At 50.0% G+C, this 14,191-nt stretch overlaps 1 protein-coding gene across 2 annotated transcripts; it reads left to right on the top strand.

The window, feature by feature from the left end:
- Positions 1-1,445: 1,445 nt before the first annotated feature.
- On the top strand, positions 1,446-7,967 carry Lag3 (lymphocyte activating 3). Of its 2 annotated transcripts, none has more exons than XM_074076182.1 (7): positions 1,446-1,854; positions 2,132-2,279; positions 2,637-2,923; positions 3,539-3,802; positions 4,416-4,691; positions 7,317-7,447; positions 7,751-7,967. In XM_074076182.1, the coding sequence occupies exons 1-7, from the start codon at positions 1,776-1,778 to the stop codon at positions 7,913-7,915; spliced, it is 1,350 nt and encodes a 449-aa protein (XP_073932283.1). In that variant the 5' UTR covers positions 1,446-1,775; the 3' UTR covers positions 7,916-7,967. The 2 variants fall into 2 exon arrangements, with proteins under 2 accessions (XP_073932283.1, XP_073932281.1); XM_074076180.1 differs by having other exon boundaries at positions 7,748-7,967.
- Positions 7,968-14,191: the final 6,224 nt, after the last annotated feature.

Here is a 14,191-nt window from a genome sequence, read left to right as displayed (position 1 = left end):
CCTGGAACCCAGCTCTTCCTTCGAGAGCGGACTTATGTCCTGTTTTGGATTCTTGGGGATGCTCCTCCCCAGCAATACACAAACTTCCCTGCTAACCCACACAAAATATAGACAGTGCTGAGCCCAGTGGAAAGCTATCAGCTCTATTGTGCTGAACCAGGCAAATAGAAACAGCCTCAGAAACAGGAAGTCCCGCCCCTGAAGTGGGAGAGGCTGGTAGGTCTGGGTCTCGGCCTCTTAGGATCTGTAGGGAGAACTGCCTGGCATGAAAGATGTTTTTGCTGGATGCTCAGGAAGCAAGCTGCTTCTGGTAAAGCAGGGGAGAGCCCCAGGGCTTCTGCTGGTTCCCAGGCCTGCTCTCCATCTCTCCTAACTGGGTCCCTCAAGTGGGCTGGGAAGCAAGAGTTCTCAAGTGTCAGGCATCCTTCTCTAGCTGCTTCAGTTTTTCTTGAGTTTGATCTGCATTGTTTCATCTCCGTATACCTTTGGACTCCTCTTAGTACAAAAACTTTGGATGAGGGAGAGAGTTGTAAACACCATTCTTCCCAGAAGACACCCATAACTCATTCAAGGTCAAGACCACACACACAGAGCACCTGTTGTCTTCATACTTCCTAGTCATGGCAAATTGTTTAATCTCCCTGAGCCTCAGTTTTCTTATGTATACAATGGGGAAACATTTAATGAGTTACTGTATGTAAAGCATCAGAATACTGTGGCTAGTACAGAAAGAAGCTTGATACAATGTAACTGCTTTAATCTTCTTCCCCATCCTCATTCCCAGCTCCACTATCTTACAGGATGTGGTGAAGCTTTCTTTCTAGCTGATTCCCAGATGTCTGAATGGCTGGGGAGGCAGGTCTATAAGGTAAAAGAGCTCTGGAATGAGGGAGGGTAGAGAAGGGTATTGAGAAAGAGGAATGAGCCTGCCAAGAAAAAAAGTGTAATGAAACAGAGGAGGCAGCTTGGAGGCAGCAAGTGGGAGTTCCAGGCAGAATGATTGGCAAAAAAGATCAGAGGGAGCCAGACACTGGTGCCTTATGCCTATAAACCTATCTACTCAGGAGGCAGAGATCAGGAGGATCATGGTTTGAAGCCAGCCCTGGCAAATAGCTAACGAGACCTTATCTTGAAAAAAAAAAATCACAAAAAAGGGCTGATAGAGTGGCTCAAGGTATAGGCCCTGAGTTTAAGCCTCAGTACCATAAACACACACACACACACACACACACACACACACACACACCCAAGGTACCTGGGTGACAGAACAGTCAGCAGGTGGGGAAGGGATGAGGCAGAGGTGGTGGGGAGACCCCGGACTGAGGAAATAAACAAGAGGAGTGACACCACAGGGGTGGAAGGTGATGCTGCTGGGAATCAGCCCCCTCAGACTTTCCACTGCGAAGTGAAACTGTAAGCCCTAGGGTGTGGGGGGCGGGCAATGGGGAGGGGAAGTGGGGAAGGTAGAAGGAAAGCAGGACAGGGGCCAGGCCCTGGGAGCCACAGAGCAGCATCCCAGCTCCCTACAGCCACTTTGCTCCACTTTGCTCTCTACCACTGCCCTGCCAGGTCCCTGGGGTGCCCCCCCACTCCCAAATCTGGTCAGTTTTTTCTTGGACTCTAGCCTCTGATCAGTTGGTCCTCCCTGCTCTCTCTAGACCTTTCTACTGGTGCTCCCTTTTCCTCTAGATTCCTTTCCTCCTCCTCACCGCCTTCCTTGCAGAACCTCTCCTTTGTCCCCCAGCTCCCATTTTCAGCCCTCCCCCCTTTGGAGCATGGCCCAGGCCATAGGGGAGATATGGGAGGCTCCATTCATGGGCTTGCTGCTTCTGCAACTGCTGTGGGCAGTTCCAGGTAAGGTGGGAACGGGGGAGGCTGATCTCCAGAGATCTCTCCATGGCCTCAAAGATCCAGAGTTCCTTAGTTCTGTGGTGGTTCTTCTAATTCTCTTTCCTGAGCTGAGTCCTTCTACCTCCACAGTCTCTCCTCAGTGTCCCCCTTGGCAAGGGAGGGACAGAAACCCAAGCCCTTCCTCCATCTCATTTCTCCCTTGGGAAATTATGAAATCTTTCTTTACTCCTAAGTCTCAGCTCATGGCCCCTCTCCTTGGCCTCTGTTTTTGCTCCCCCAGTGGAGGCCCCAAGACCTGGGAAAGAGGTCCAGGTGGTGTGGGCCCAGGAGGGGGCTCCTGCCCGGCTCCCCTGCAGCCCTTCAATCCCCCTCCAGGATCTCAGCCTTCTACGAAGAGGAGGGGTCACCTGGCAGCATCAACCAGACAGGTATGCAATTCTAACCTGGGCAACAGAAACTCCCAGTCTAGGACTAATGGTATCCAGACACAACCCAACATCCAAGCCAGTCCTGTCCCATTCCCTGAGATGTCAGTCACTGTGAAGACAGTGACTCAGCCTCCCCTGCCTTCACGCACCCCTCTTGCCATTCCTCCTCATCCTTATCCCCTCACACCTTCATTCCACAGTATGTCACCTCACCAGTGGTGGATGGTGCCAGGACCAACGGGGTGGTGACGGTTGATAGTCAAGAGATCTCTTTATCTTCAAAGTGTGGTTGAACTGCACCTTCTTGAGGGCCGATCACCCCTCGAATTTTTCAATTTCATTCTCTCTTCTACCTAGTGGCTCTCTCGCTCCCACCCCAGTCCTTCACCCTGAGGCGCCCTCGTCGCGGGGACCGGGGCCGCAACGCTACACGGTGTTGAGCGTGGCTCCCGGAGGCCTGCGCAGCGGGAGGCTGCCTCTGCAGCCCCGCGTGCAGCTGGAGGATCGCGGCCTCCAGCGCGGGGACTTCTCGCTGTGGCTGCGCCCAGCCCTGAGCGCCGACGCGGGCGAGTATCTTGCAGCCGTGCGCCTCAGGAACCGCGCCTTCTCCTGTCGTCTCCGTCTGCGCGTGGGCCAGGCCTCGAGTAGGTGGGGCGGGACGAGGGGAGAGGGGCTGGGAGACGGGCCTCCATTCCCTACCACCCGGAGGCAGGAAGGGCTCCAGCAGGGGTTGCGCTCTAGGCCAGCCCAGGGCCTCCAAAGGGGAGAGGAAGGGGAGTGGCAGGTGTCCGCAGAGAAGCATACATATGAGGAGAGGCCCCTATGGAGAGATTGCACCACCCCCGGAGCCCCCCTTTTCCCCACCCACAGCGGGAGTGCCCTGGTGGAGGTGGAGGTGTGGAGGGGGAGAGTGCAGTGTGTGAGTCATTTCAGACATTGGTAGTTCATTGGGTGGGCTTAGTAGGGATCCCCTGGAAAGGTCTGGGAAGGAGAAAGGTAGGTCCTGTCAAGTAAACTGGGAGCAGGGGACAGTGGATAGAAGTTCCGGGACTCATAGGGATCCACTTTAACTACCTCCAAGGTGCCAGGCACTGAACTGGAGGAGATGGGAGGCTGGGGGAGGGGGTGGGGTGAGGAGAGAAGGCAAATCTAAAAGCAAGGTCCCTGCTGTCAGGAGCTTCCAGCTTGGTTAGCCTGCTGGATTGGGGAAGTGTTTCCCATTTAGTAGAGCTGATCAAGTCTTCTTTATCCTTGCACAGTGACTGCCAATCCTTCAGGGTCCCTTGGAACCTCTGACTGGGTCATTTTGACCTGTTCCTTCAGCCGCCCTGACCGCCCAGTTTCTGTGCACTGGTTTCGGGGCCAGGGCAAAGTCCCTGTCCAAGAATCCCCCCATCACTACTTAGCTGAAAACTTCCTCTTCCTGCCCAGAGCCAGCCCCTTGGACTCTGGGACCTGGGGCTGCATCCTCACCTACAGAGATGGCTTCAATGTCTCCATCATGTACAACCTCACAGTTCTGGGTAACTACTCTAATTTGCCTTTGCACTTGACCACAACCCCTTCCTGTCCCCCTCAAACTCCCCTGACTCATGGTCCCCAAACCAGGTTCTCAGCAGTTAGTGTTATCTCTGATTGATTTGAGCCTCACTTTCCAACCCCTTTTCCTCTGTGCCATCTTCCCTTGTAGCTTTTTCCCCTGGCCATCTGGCTTCATTTGCCAGTCTTTCCACCTGGGTTTCTGAGCATCCTCAATTCATCCACCTTCTTCTGTTCCTTAGCACTCTTTTTTTTTTCTTTCTCTCTCTCTCTCTCTCTCTCTCTCTCTCTCTCTCTCTTTCTTTTTTCTTGCGGTGAACTCAAGGCCTACACCTTGACCCACTCTACTAGCTCTTTTTTGTGATGGGTTTTTTCAAGATGGGGTCTTGCAGAACTATTTGCCTGGGCTGGCTTTGAACCGCAATCATCCTGATCTCTGCCTCCTTAGTAGCTAGGATTACAGGCGTGATCCACTAGCACCCAGCCTTAGCACCACCTTCTTCACTCTTCTGTCCCCTTCTCCGCAGTTCCATTACTCCAGCCCATTGCACCCACCCCAGCCTCTTGGCTTTAACTTTGGGTTCCCCTTTCTCCTAGGTCTGGAGCCTCCAACCCCCTTGACAGTGTACGCAGGAGTAGGTTCCAGGGTAGAGCTGCCATGCTACCTGCCCCCTGGTGTGGAGACCCAGTCTTACCTTATTGCCAAGTGGGTCCCTCCTGGGGGAGGCCCCGATCTCCTGGTGGCTGGAGACCATGGCAACTTTACCCTTCAGCTGGATGCTGTGAGCCTGGCACAGGCTGGGACCTACACCTGCCGCATCCAACTACAGGAGCAGCAACTCAGTGCCATCGTCACTTTGGCAGTCATCACAGGTTAGCCAAAGGTGGGAAAGGAGCAGTTCCCATCGGAGGGCAACAAGGACAGGGAGGAAGGGCTGGCTGTTCAAAGACTGCACAAATCTACCCCATGATACCAGGCCATTTTGGGTACAAGTTATGACCTCTTTTCTCACCCCCATGATAAAAAAACTGAAACTGAAAATCTCTCCTTGAGTCACAAAAATAAATGTTCCATTGTTCTCTAAGGGACTCCCCTGCTTTGAATTGGCGGGACAGTCTGAGAAGTTAGGAGAGAAGGTAAAAGTTTGAATCGCTCAGAGGAGGCAGCGTGAATTTCTAGAATCCCTGTCTGCTTTGGACCCAGGACTGGGGTTAAAGCTGTGTGAATTGATCTGGATTTGGAAGGAGTTAATAAATCAATCCCTTGGTCAGCAAATATTTACTGAGCAAGGGTTTTCCAAGACAATATAAAACAAACACAGCAAAAATACTCAGAAACTCTGTGTTCATTGATGAGTAGCTGTGAGCCATGATGGATTAATTATGTCTGCAGTATTCACTTGTGGCCATTAGGCAGTAGCACACATAGTAGGTGCTTAATAATGCACATTGGTTACATGAATAAATAAATGAATACATTTCCTGAACGCCAATCCTGAATTCCCACATGCTTTCTGAATATCTGTAGATATCCCCACCCCTCAGCCTCATCCAAACCCCATCTTTACTTCACACCAATCTTGCTGACTCAACCTGTCAGTAACTTCATTGGATTCCCACTCAACCAAAACCATGGCTTCCTCTTTCCCTCACATTCAGTCTGTCACTAAAAGCCCACCCATTCTTTCTGTCCAATATCTTCTTAGAGGTCAACTGTTTTGTGTCCAGCCACTCAATGGGAGATATTGCTATATTTGTTTTTGTAGAGGATGCATTGTTCTCAAAGTCATGCAGCTGCGAGGTGCCACTTAGGTGTCTGTGTTAGCAAATCTTCACTTCCTCATACTCCAAGCTCAGTGGGGTCAAGGCCTTCACCATTTGTCTGTTCCTACCACCCTACCTCTCACTGTACCACTTTGAGCACGCTCGGCTTCTAGATCAATAAGCTGGTTCACTGTCCTCTAAACATTTGGAAGGGGAATGAAGTTCATGCAGAGCCACCAAAGGGCAGGGGGCACTGCTGTGAGCCAAGTCATGGAAGAGGAAAATGTTCAAGGTGTATCAGGAATGAATTCACCTGACTGCTATTGAGGGTCTGAACATTTCAGGACAAAGTAATGGGAACGAATCTGAATTCATATTTCTTATGTGGCCCTCAGTGTCAGTTTGAGTTTGAACAATGTCCTGAAAGCAACAGGGAACCTGGGACATTTGAACCAGGAAAATGATCTGGCCAGAGCATGGTTTTAAAATTAATTTGGCCATACCTCCTGATTGCCCCAAGCCACACTCAGTCAGAACCCTGGTGAGAGCAGGGTAACTGAGATTTGGGATTGAACCTGTGGTAACAAGTAAGGGGGTTGAGACTCCACGAAATTTCCTCCCTCTTTTCTAGTGATTCCCAAATCCTTTGGGTTACCGGGCTCCTAAGGGAAACTGCTGTGTGAGGTAACCCCAGCATCTGGACAAGAGCGCTTTGTGTGTTGTACCCTGGACAGGCCACCCAGAAGGATTTCCCCAGGACTCTGGTTGGAGATGCAAGAGGCCAGGCTCCTTTCCCAACCCTAGCAATGTCAGCTGTACCAGGGGGAAAGGCTTCTCGGAGCAGTTATATGTCCCAGAGTCTAAGCCAAGGTCTGAGGCCCCAAACTACCACAGCCCCAACTTTGAAACCATCATCTTGGTTCCCCTCTCAACCCCACCCCCATTCCTATTCCTATGTTCAATTAGGAACCTGACCTGAAGCTCTCTAGGTTCTTTTTGTTTTTTGGTGGTGGCACTGAGGTTTGAACTCAGGACCTGGTGCTTGATAGGCAGACGACCTACCACTTTTTGCTTTAGTTACTTTTTTTTGAATAGCTTCGAGTTTTTCCTTGGGGCCAACCTGGACCACAGTCTTCCTATTCACACCTCCCAAGTAGTTGGGATGACAGGTGCACACCACAATGTCCAGGATTTTTTTTTTTTTTTTTTGGTGGTGGTAGTACTGCAGTTTGAACTCAGGGCCTCATGCTTGCTAGGCAGGTGCTCTACCACCTACCACCCTTAAATTTTTTTTTTTTTTTTTGCGGTGCTGGGGTTTGAACTTAGGGTTTACACCTTGAGCCACTCTACCAGCTCTATTTTTGTGATGGGTCTTTTTGAGATAGGCTCTCTTGAACTATTTGCCCTGAATGGCTTCAAGTCATGATTCTCATCTCTCTCTCCTGAGTAGCTAGGATTGCAGGTGTGAGCCACTGCTGCCTGGCTTCTTTTTTTTGGAAAAGATGGAGTCTTGCTAATTTTTTGCTCTGGCAAAACTGTATCTTCTCAAGTTTCACTTCCAGAGTAGCTGGGATTATGAGCCAGCGTGCCCAGCTACTAATGAGCGGAATAATCCTGGACAAGGCTTTATGAACCTCATTGCCTCAAACCTCAAACTGTAAAGTTTGAGTGTATGGTAAGATGTCCTTTTCTCATCCCTGACCCTGTATGTCTAATTTTGGGCTTTCTTCATAGGTGCCCAGCACTCTGGGAGAACCCCAGGTGCCCTCAAAGGAGGCCATCTCTCTCTCTTTCTCATCCTTGGTACCCTCTCATTGCTTCTCTTGGTGACTGGTGCCTTTGGCTTTCATCTTTGGAGAAGACAGGTGAGCCAGGGACCCAGCGCCCTCATCCTCCTGGCTTCCCTCTCCTCAGTCCTCAGTGCTGTATGTTACCCCTTCCTCAGGGAACGTAACCAGTGTAGACTCTGAACTTGTCGTCAGAGTGTCCCTCTTAATAAGCCCCTGTCTCCAGGAACCCCTTGCACCTGGGAGACTTGAAGGGGCTGAGAAAAGGCTGTGAACCAGATGAAAAAGGCAGTGGGCTAGGAAAAAATAGAACTCAGTATCCTTCCTATTCGTTTCCCCTTCATCTTTCTCCTCCTCCCACCCTCGGTCTCTCTACAGCAGCTATCAAGAAGATTTTCTGCCTTAGAGCATGGAATTCACCGTCCTCAGACTCAGAGCAAGATAGAGATGGAGCAAGAACTGGAGCTGGAGCCAGAGCCAGAACCAGAACCAGAACCGGAGCTGGAGCCGGAGCCAGAGCCAGAGCCAGAGCCCAACCAGCTCTGACCTGGCAGAGCCAGCAGATCTCAGCAGCTCGGTCCAAATAAACTTCCCTGTCAGCAGCAAGCTGTAGTCTGGCTTTCTTGTCCACTGAAGGTTTCTGTCTCTTCTAGCCTCTGGGGGGCTCTCTCCTCCCACCCCAGCCTCCTAACCTACTTTCCCCAGACATTCTCCCTCATTTTCCCCTTTTCTGTTTCTGGTCTTTGTGTTTCTTCCTTGGTATCTCTCTTGCTCTTTCTCTCTGTCCTGGGTAATTGTTTTTCTAAAGCTCCCCAAAGCCCTCACCTCTTACCTCTATAGTCGCCGTCTCTACCGTCCTCCCACCCACGTTGTGCTGGCTGCCCTGGTTTCCTTTATATTTTTGTCCCTCTGGCCCACCCCATGCTCAAGCTGCACTTTAGCCCTTGTGCCTGGCTTCCTGGCTGCAGCAGACACTGGGGTGGCTGAGTGCAGGCGGACACACACACACACACACACACACACACACACACACGACACAGGAGCCCTGCCATGTCAACTCTTCCAGGAGATTGGGCCTCACAACCTTTCTGGCAACCAGCTGAGGTTCCTGCCTCTGCCCCTCCCCCAGTTCCTCAGCCTTGGGTGACTTTTCTGGTCCCAGGAATGAGAACATGCTGCCACCCAGTGGTCACTGCTTGTCACACCCCCTAGAGGTCACTGGGCTGGCTGTGGCAGGCCAAAGACTGAACACTGCAGCAGACCAGGCAGAGCTCACTGTATTTGTGGTGTGCCTGCTGTTATGTGCACCCAACAGCTGTCCCATTTCCTATGCATCCTGCAGGAGAAGGATTGAACAATGCATGCTTCAGGAGATACAGCTCTGGCCCTGGCAAGGTTATAATCCAAGTCTGACAAAGGGGAAGGTAGTGAACAAAGGCCACAGGCAGGCGGGGAGAAAAACAGCCCACGGACAGCTGGCTGTTGCTGCAGCTGTGGGAGTCAGGAGCTCTGGCTTCTCGTGTCAGTTCTGCTGAGGTGACTGTTGCCAATTTCCTTAAGCCTTAGTTTCTCACCTATTACAAGAGATAAAGGCTAGGAGGAGTGGTGTGTGCCTGTAGTCCCAGCTACTCGGCCGGCTGAGGCAAGGTTATCCCTTGAACCCAGGTCAGGACCAGCCTTGGCAAACTCAGGAGGACCCTGACATCCTTTTGCAAACAAAAGGGTCAGGATAATGATAAAAACCCACCAAAACGAGTGGTTGTGGGACAATAAAAAGCCTGTGAAGATGGTGGAGTGCTTCCACATATGGTGTACTTGTCTGATTAGCCATCAGGAGAGAAAGCAGGTTTTTCTGGTCATGCCCCTTTCTGTCTCTCTGCAAAGAGCTTTCCTCTGGACTACACTGTGGGCCCATACAGCAGAGCACACTGGCCCTCTGCCTATGGCACCCCAGGCCTGGCAAAAGGATTGAGACCTCCACCTGCAATGAATGTGGGGCCCTGGACTTTGGCCACAGACACCTGTGTCTGTCAAGGAACTTTAATCCTGCACAGGAGACCAAAATATTGACAGCAAGTGGGAGGAAGCCTGAAGGAGCAGGAGATACAGGGTGGCATACGCCATGCTGTGACACCCTATTGAGTGTCCTACTGAGCCTTTGTGCCGTGTGCAAAGTAACACAAAGGGACACACTATGAGGTTGAAGGCCTGTCTCTGCGGAGACCTAAGGGCCAGAGACTTGGGGACAGAGAATAGAGAGAGGGACATCATCGTTCTGTGTGGACCCTTAGGGGAAGAGGAGCACACTCTGAAGCCTGAATAATTCATTTAAGGCAATTTGAGATTGGAGCCTCAGGATGGTGACTCTTGTTTTGTCATAGGTGAGGAAACTGGCCCAGAAAGAAGGAAGCTGTGGCACTTGCCAGGACGAGCATGCTGTACAGTGATGTCCTTCTGGCCCCCTTGTAAGTCTACAGAGCGTCATTTGCACTCTCTGCTGTGTAGCCAAGATAGCTGTTGAAGAGATCCCTCCATGACTGCCCCAGGACCCTACCCTCCACAGGCTCAGTGGAAGCCCTCATGTTTTCACAGGCCAGGGGCTTCCTGGAAAGTTCTGTGGGTGGCATTTTTCCTTTCTACTAGAAAACAGCCTCTGCCCTTTGGGCTTATGAGAAGAGTCATCGAAGATTCACTGGGACTTGCTACAGGGACTTCCCCATGCTTTTTCATGAAGGGGACAGAGACAGACTGAAGGACCACCTTGTTCCTCCACCTCCTGGAGAAGAAAAGAGCAAAGAGCAGACAGAAGCAGGGGGCTTGTGCGTTAAGAGCTTCTCGTGGGGTCTTTCCTCCTTCCATACAATCTCACTCCCCAGTCAGCAGGATAAACTTTAGCTCTTTTTTTGTTTTCCCCATCTTCCTAAGGTCTCCAGGGAGCTGGTTCAGTTTATTTGGCATCTCCAATTTGTGTGTGTGTGTGATGCTAGGGATTGAACCTAGGGACTTGTGATTGATAGACAAGTGCTCTAACCCCAGCCCAACATCTCCAAGCTCTATCTGGAAACCAGTGTTCTGGACTGGGACCTGAAGGCAAAAGGGCATAAAGGGACAAGGAGATCAAGGAGATTCAGTGGGTAAGTGGGGAATCACCTCAGAAAGAAGGGAGGTGTATTTTAGGTATATATTGCTACATAACAAATCACCCCCAAACTTAGTAATTCTCTTACCTTCAGGAATCAGGGATAGCTTAGTTGAGTAGTTCCAGCACAGGGTCTCTCATGAGGTTGCTGTCAAGATGTGGTCAGGGCTGTGGTCATTTGAAGACTTGGTGGGGGCTGGAGGATGTGCCTCCCAGAAGGCTCACTTAGGTGGGCGGGAACCAGAGGCCTCAGTTCCTTCCCACCTGGGCTTCTTCACAGAGCCCTTTACAACATGGCAACTGGATCCCCACTGAGGGACAGAGTTGGCAAGAGAAAAGCTACCATGTCCTCATCACCTGATCTTGACAATGACATACCATCATTTCTGCCCTATTTTATTGGTCATACATATTATATATTGGTATAATGTGGGAAGGAATAACAAAAGTGTGTTGATCCAAGGGAGGCAGGGTGACTGGGGCCATCTTGCAGCGTAGCTGTTATAGGGGCCATGTTGCAGTCTGGCTGTCATGGGGGAACAGTGACTAAAGGACAGACAGGCCAAGGGAGGGGGGAGGGGCATCTCTAAGTATCTTCATCCCTAACTTTTCCACCTTTCCACAGACCTCACAGCCTCCTCCATTGTCTAGAGAGGCCAACCAAGGTCAGGGCCTTGACAAGTCAAGTGCGTCAGGCAAGAGGCCATACCGTGGGCATTCAGACCTGTGACCACATTTATCAGTGCACATCCCCACTCCTGACCTGGTCTTCTTAGGCCCACAGAACAGGGCAGGGGCCTGGGCAGGTCCAGAAATTTTCCTGCCCTGGCTCCCCCACCAGGCAGAGGTGTTGGGGTCCAAGTTTGAGGCTCTGCTGTTACTACTCTGCAGAGAAGAACAAGGGGCCCAGCTTTCCCCACTCAGACCCATGCCAAGATAGACTTCTGTCTTTGAAGGGAATGGGGTTGGGGTGGGGACAGGTTCTATCTGCTCCACTCTGTGGCTGACAGTTTCTCTAAGGGGCCACAGGTGTCAGCTGGTTGAGCCCAGGTTGGGCTCTGAGATGCGCCACCTCTAACCTCCTATGGGGTGGGGCAGTCCAAGATCTATCCTGTGGGAATTACAGCAAGGGGCCATGAAGCCTGGGAGAAGATGGCCAGGGTAGAGGTAGAGTCAACTTTTCTAGACTCTTCTTCCAGGGAACAACTCCTGGGATCCCAACCCACTCCCCACCCAACGCCCTGCCCCCCCCAGCACCCCTTGCTGAGGGTGTCAGTTCAGCCACAAATGAGTCTGGTAAGGAGGTCACTGTAGAGCTGCACCTGTGCCTACGGTTTCCCTTCCCCTTTTCAATAACCTGATCTCCAGTACTGTTGGTAGCCTCCCATGAGGCAGGGTTCCTCTGCTTCCCATCTCCTTCTCTCTCCCCTTGGACTCCTCCCCTCATTCCAGCCTGGAAACATAGAATACATGCAGCAAAAATAGCTCTCCCCCAGAAAGCAGGAGACGTCTGGAAAGCCCCGTGTTCCATGCTTACCTCATGTGATGGAGTAGAGTGCTTGACTTCAGTGTCTTCTGAGAAATAAGGGTCGCAATACTTACCAAAAATGTTTGCCATGCACAAATGCATGTGAAAAGTCAGGTGTGGTGGTACATGCCTGTAATTCCAGCAGTAGGGAGTCTGGTGCAGGAGGATCTTGAGTTTGAGGTCAACCTGTGCTACACAACAAGACCCTATCTCAAAAAAAAAAAAGTGAAAATATTTGGTTGTGCTGGAGTTTGAACTCAGGGCTTCACGCTTTACTAAACAGGCACTATACCACTCTGCCATGTACTGAGTCACTCTGCCAGCCCATTTTTGTCTTGGGTATTTTTCGAGATAGGGTTTCATGACTATTTGCCCTGGCTGGCTTAGAACTGTGACCCTCCTGCTCTCTGCTTTCTGGTAGTTAGGATTACAGGTGTGAGCTACTGGAGCCTGGCAAAAAGTGAAACTTCTTTTAAAAATTTTTATTTATTTATTTTTGAGGAGTTGTGGATAGAACCTAGGGCCTCACACATGTTGGATGAGCACTGTATCACTGAGCTACTCCCCAGCCCTATTTTTAAACTAATGTAACATAGAATTGTACATATCATATTAATACGGTATCATGTAATGTGTCAATATGTGAGTACATGTATACACTATGCAATGATCCCAGGGCCTTGTGGATGCTGGGCAAACACTCTACCACTGAGTTACACCTCCAGCCCAACTTTTTGAGATTTGCAGTGAAAGTGTTTTGAAAATGGAACAACATTCTACAGAGGAGAAGATGATGGTGGTGATGTTAAGCCTCAGAAGCCCCGGATGAAGCTACTGGCTTCATGCTCCCTGCATTGCCATGGAAGAAGACTTCTCTTAGCTATCATCCTCGCCTTTCATAATGCAAGAGACCACATGATGAGGGGGACTATGTAGGGAACGAGGTCCAAGTACATAAGTTCAAATCCCAGTTCTACCAGTTATGGTTATGAGCTCTGTGAGACTTAGCTATTATTTTATTTTATTATTTTACTTTACATTTTATTTTTTATGTGCTAGAGATTGAACTCAGGGCTTTGCACTTACTAGGCAAATGCTCTACCACTGAGCTACAACTTCAGCTCCAATTTTTTAGAAACTCTTTGAGCAGCTGGGCGGGCATGGTGACTTAAGTCACTACTTCGGAAGTGGAGATTTGGAGGTTGATAGTTTGAGACCAGCTTGAGCAAAAGTTCACCAGACCCCTTAACCAATGGCTGGGTGTGGTGGTGCACCAGTCATCTCTGTGCTATGTAAGGGATTGCAGTCCAGGCCTGCCTAGGCAAAAACACAGGACCCTACCTGAAAAATAACTAAAACAAAAAGGGCTGGGTGTGTGACTCAAGTGATGGAGCCTGCCTAGTAAGAACAAGGTCCTGAGTTCAAATCCCAGTACCGCCAAAAATCAAAACCAAAAAAACCCCCATCTTTTTGAGCTTCAATTTCTTCATGCTTTTTTTTTTTTAATCATTCTTATAAGGATTAAATAAAATACATACCCATATAAACCACACAACAATGCTAAATACACTTATTCTTTCTTCCTTTTTTCATTTCCTCTTTGGAAAACCTAGGGGAAGCTCTGGGTTCTTGGTGCCTGCTGACTTTCAGGAGCTCATCTGCATAGGTCACCACAGGTCCATGGGTTACAAACTGGTGAGCCTGAAGCTAGAGCCAGCCTTGGGGAGGTTTCCTTTATCTACCCACTGTTACATCAAAATAAATAACTCATTGCCAGCATTTAAATTAGGAGATATTACATAAATGTCTGGGTTTTTTTTTTTCACTTTCTCTTGAAATTTTGGCAGAGCTGATAACTCTGGGTCAATATTCTGGTCCAACCTATACTACAGACTCAGCTTGGACAAGTACCCTCTGGTTTACCTCAGTCCCCATCCATCCCTACTGTATTACAGCCAACCTACTTTCTCATTTACTTTACCTAGCAGGTTCCTGAAGATACTGAAAGTTTGAGACACCAGACATATTCAATAGCCAGGAGCTGGGGAAGAATGAGGAGTTAGTGTTATTGTGTACAGAATTTCAGTTGGGGAAGATGAAAACGTTCCAGAGATGGATGGTATGATGGCTCTTTCAGAACCATATTTGTAAGAGA

This window comes from Castor canadensis, chromosome 6, assembly GCF_047511655.1.
Source record: "Castor canadensis chromosome 6, mCasCan1.hap1v2, whole genome shotgun sequence".
In the NCBI taxonomy this organism is placed as follows: Eukaryota; Metazoa; Chordata; class Mammalia; order Rodentia; family Castoridae; genus Castor; species Castor canadensis.
This window is presented reverse-complemented; position numbering and strand designations above follow the sequence as displayed.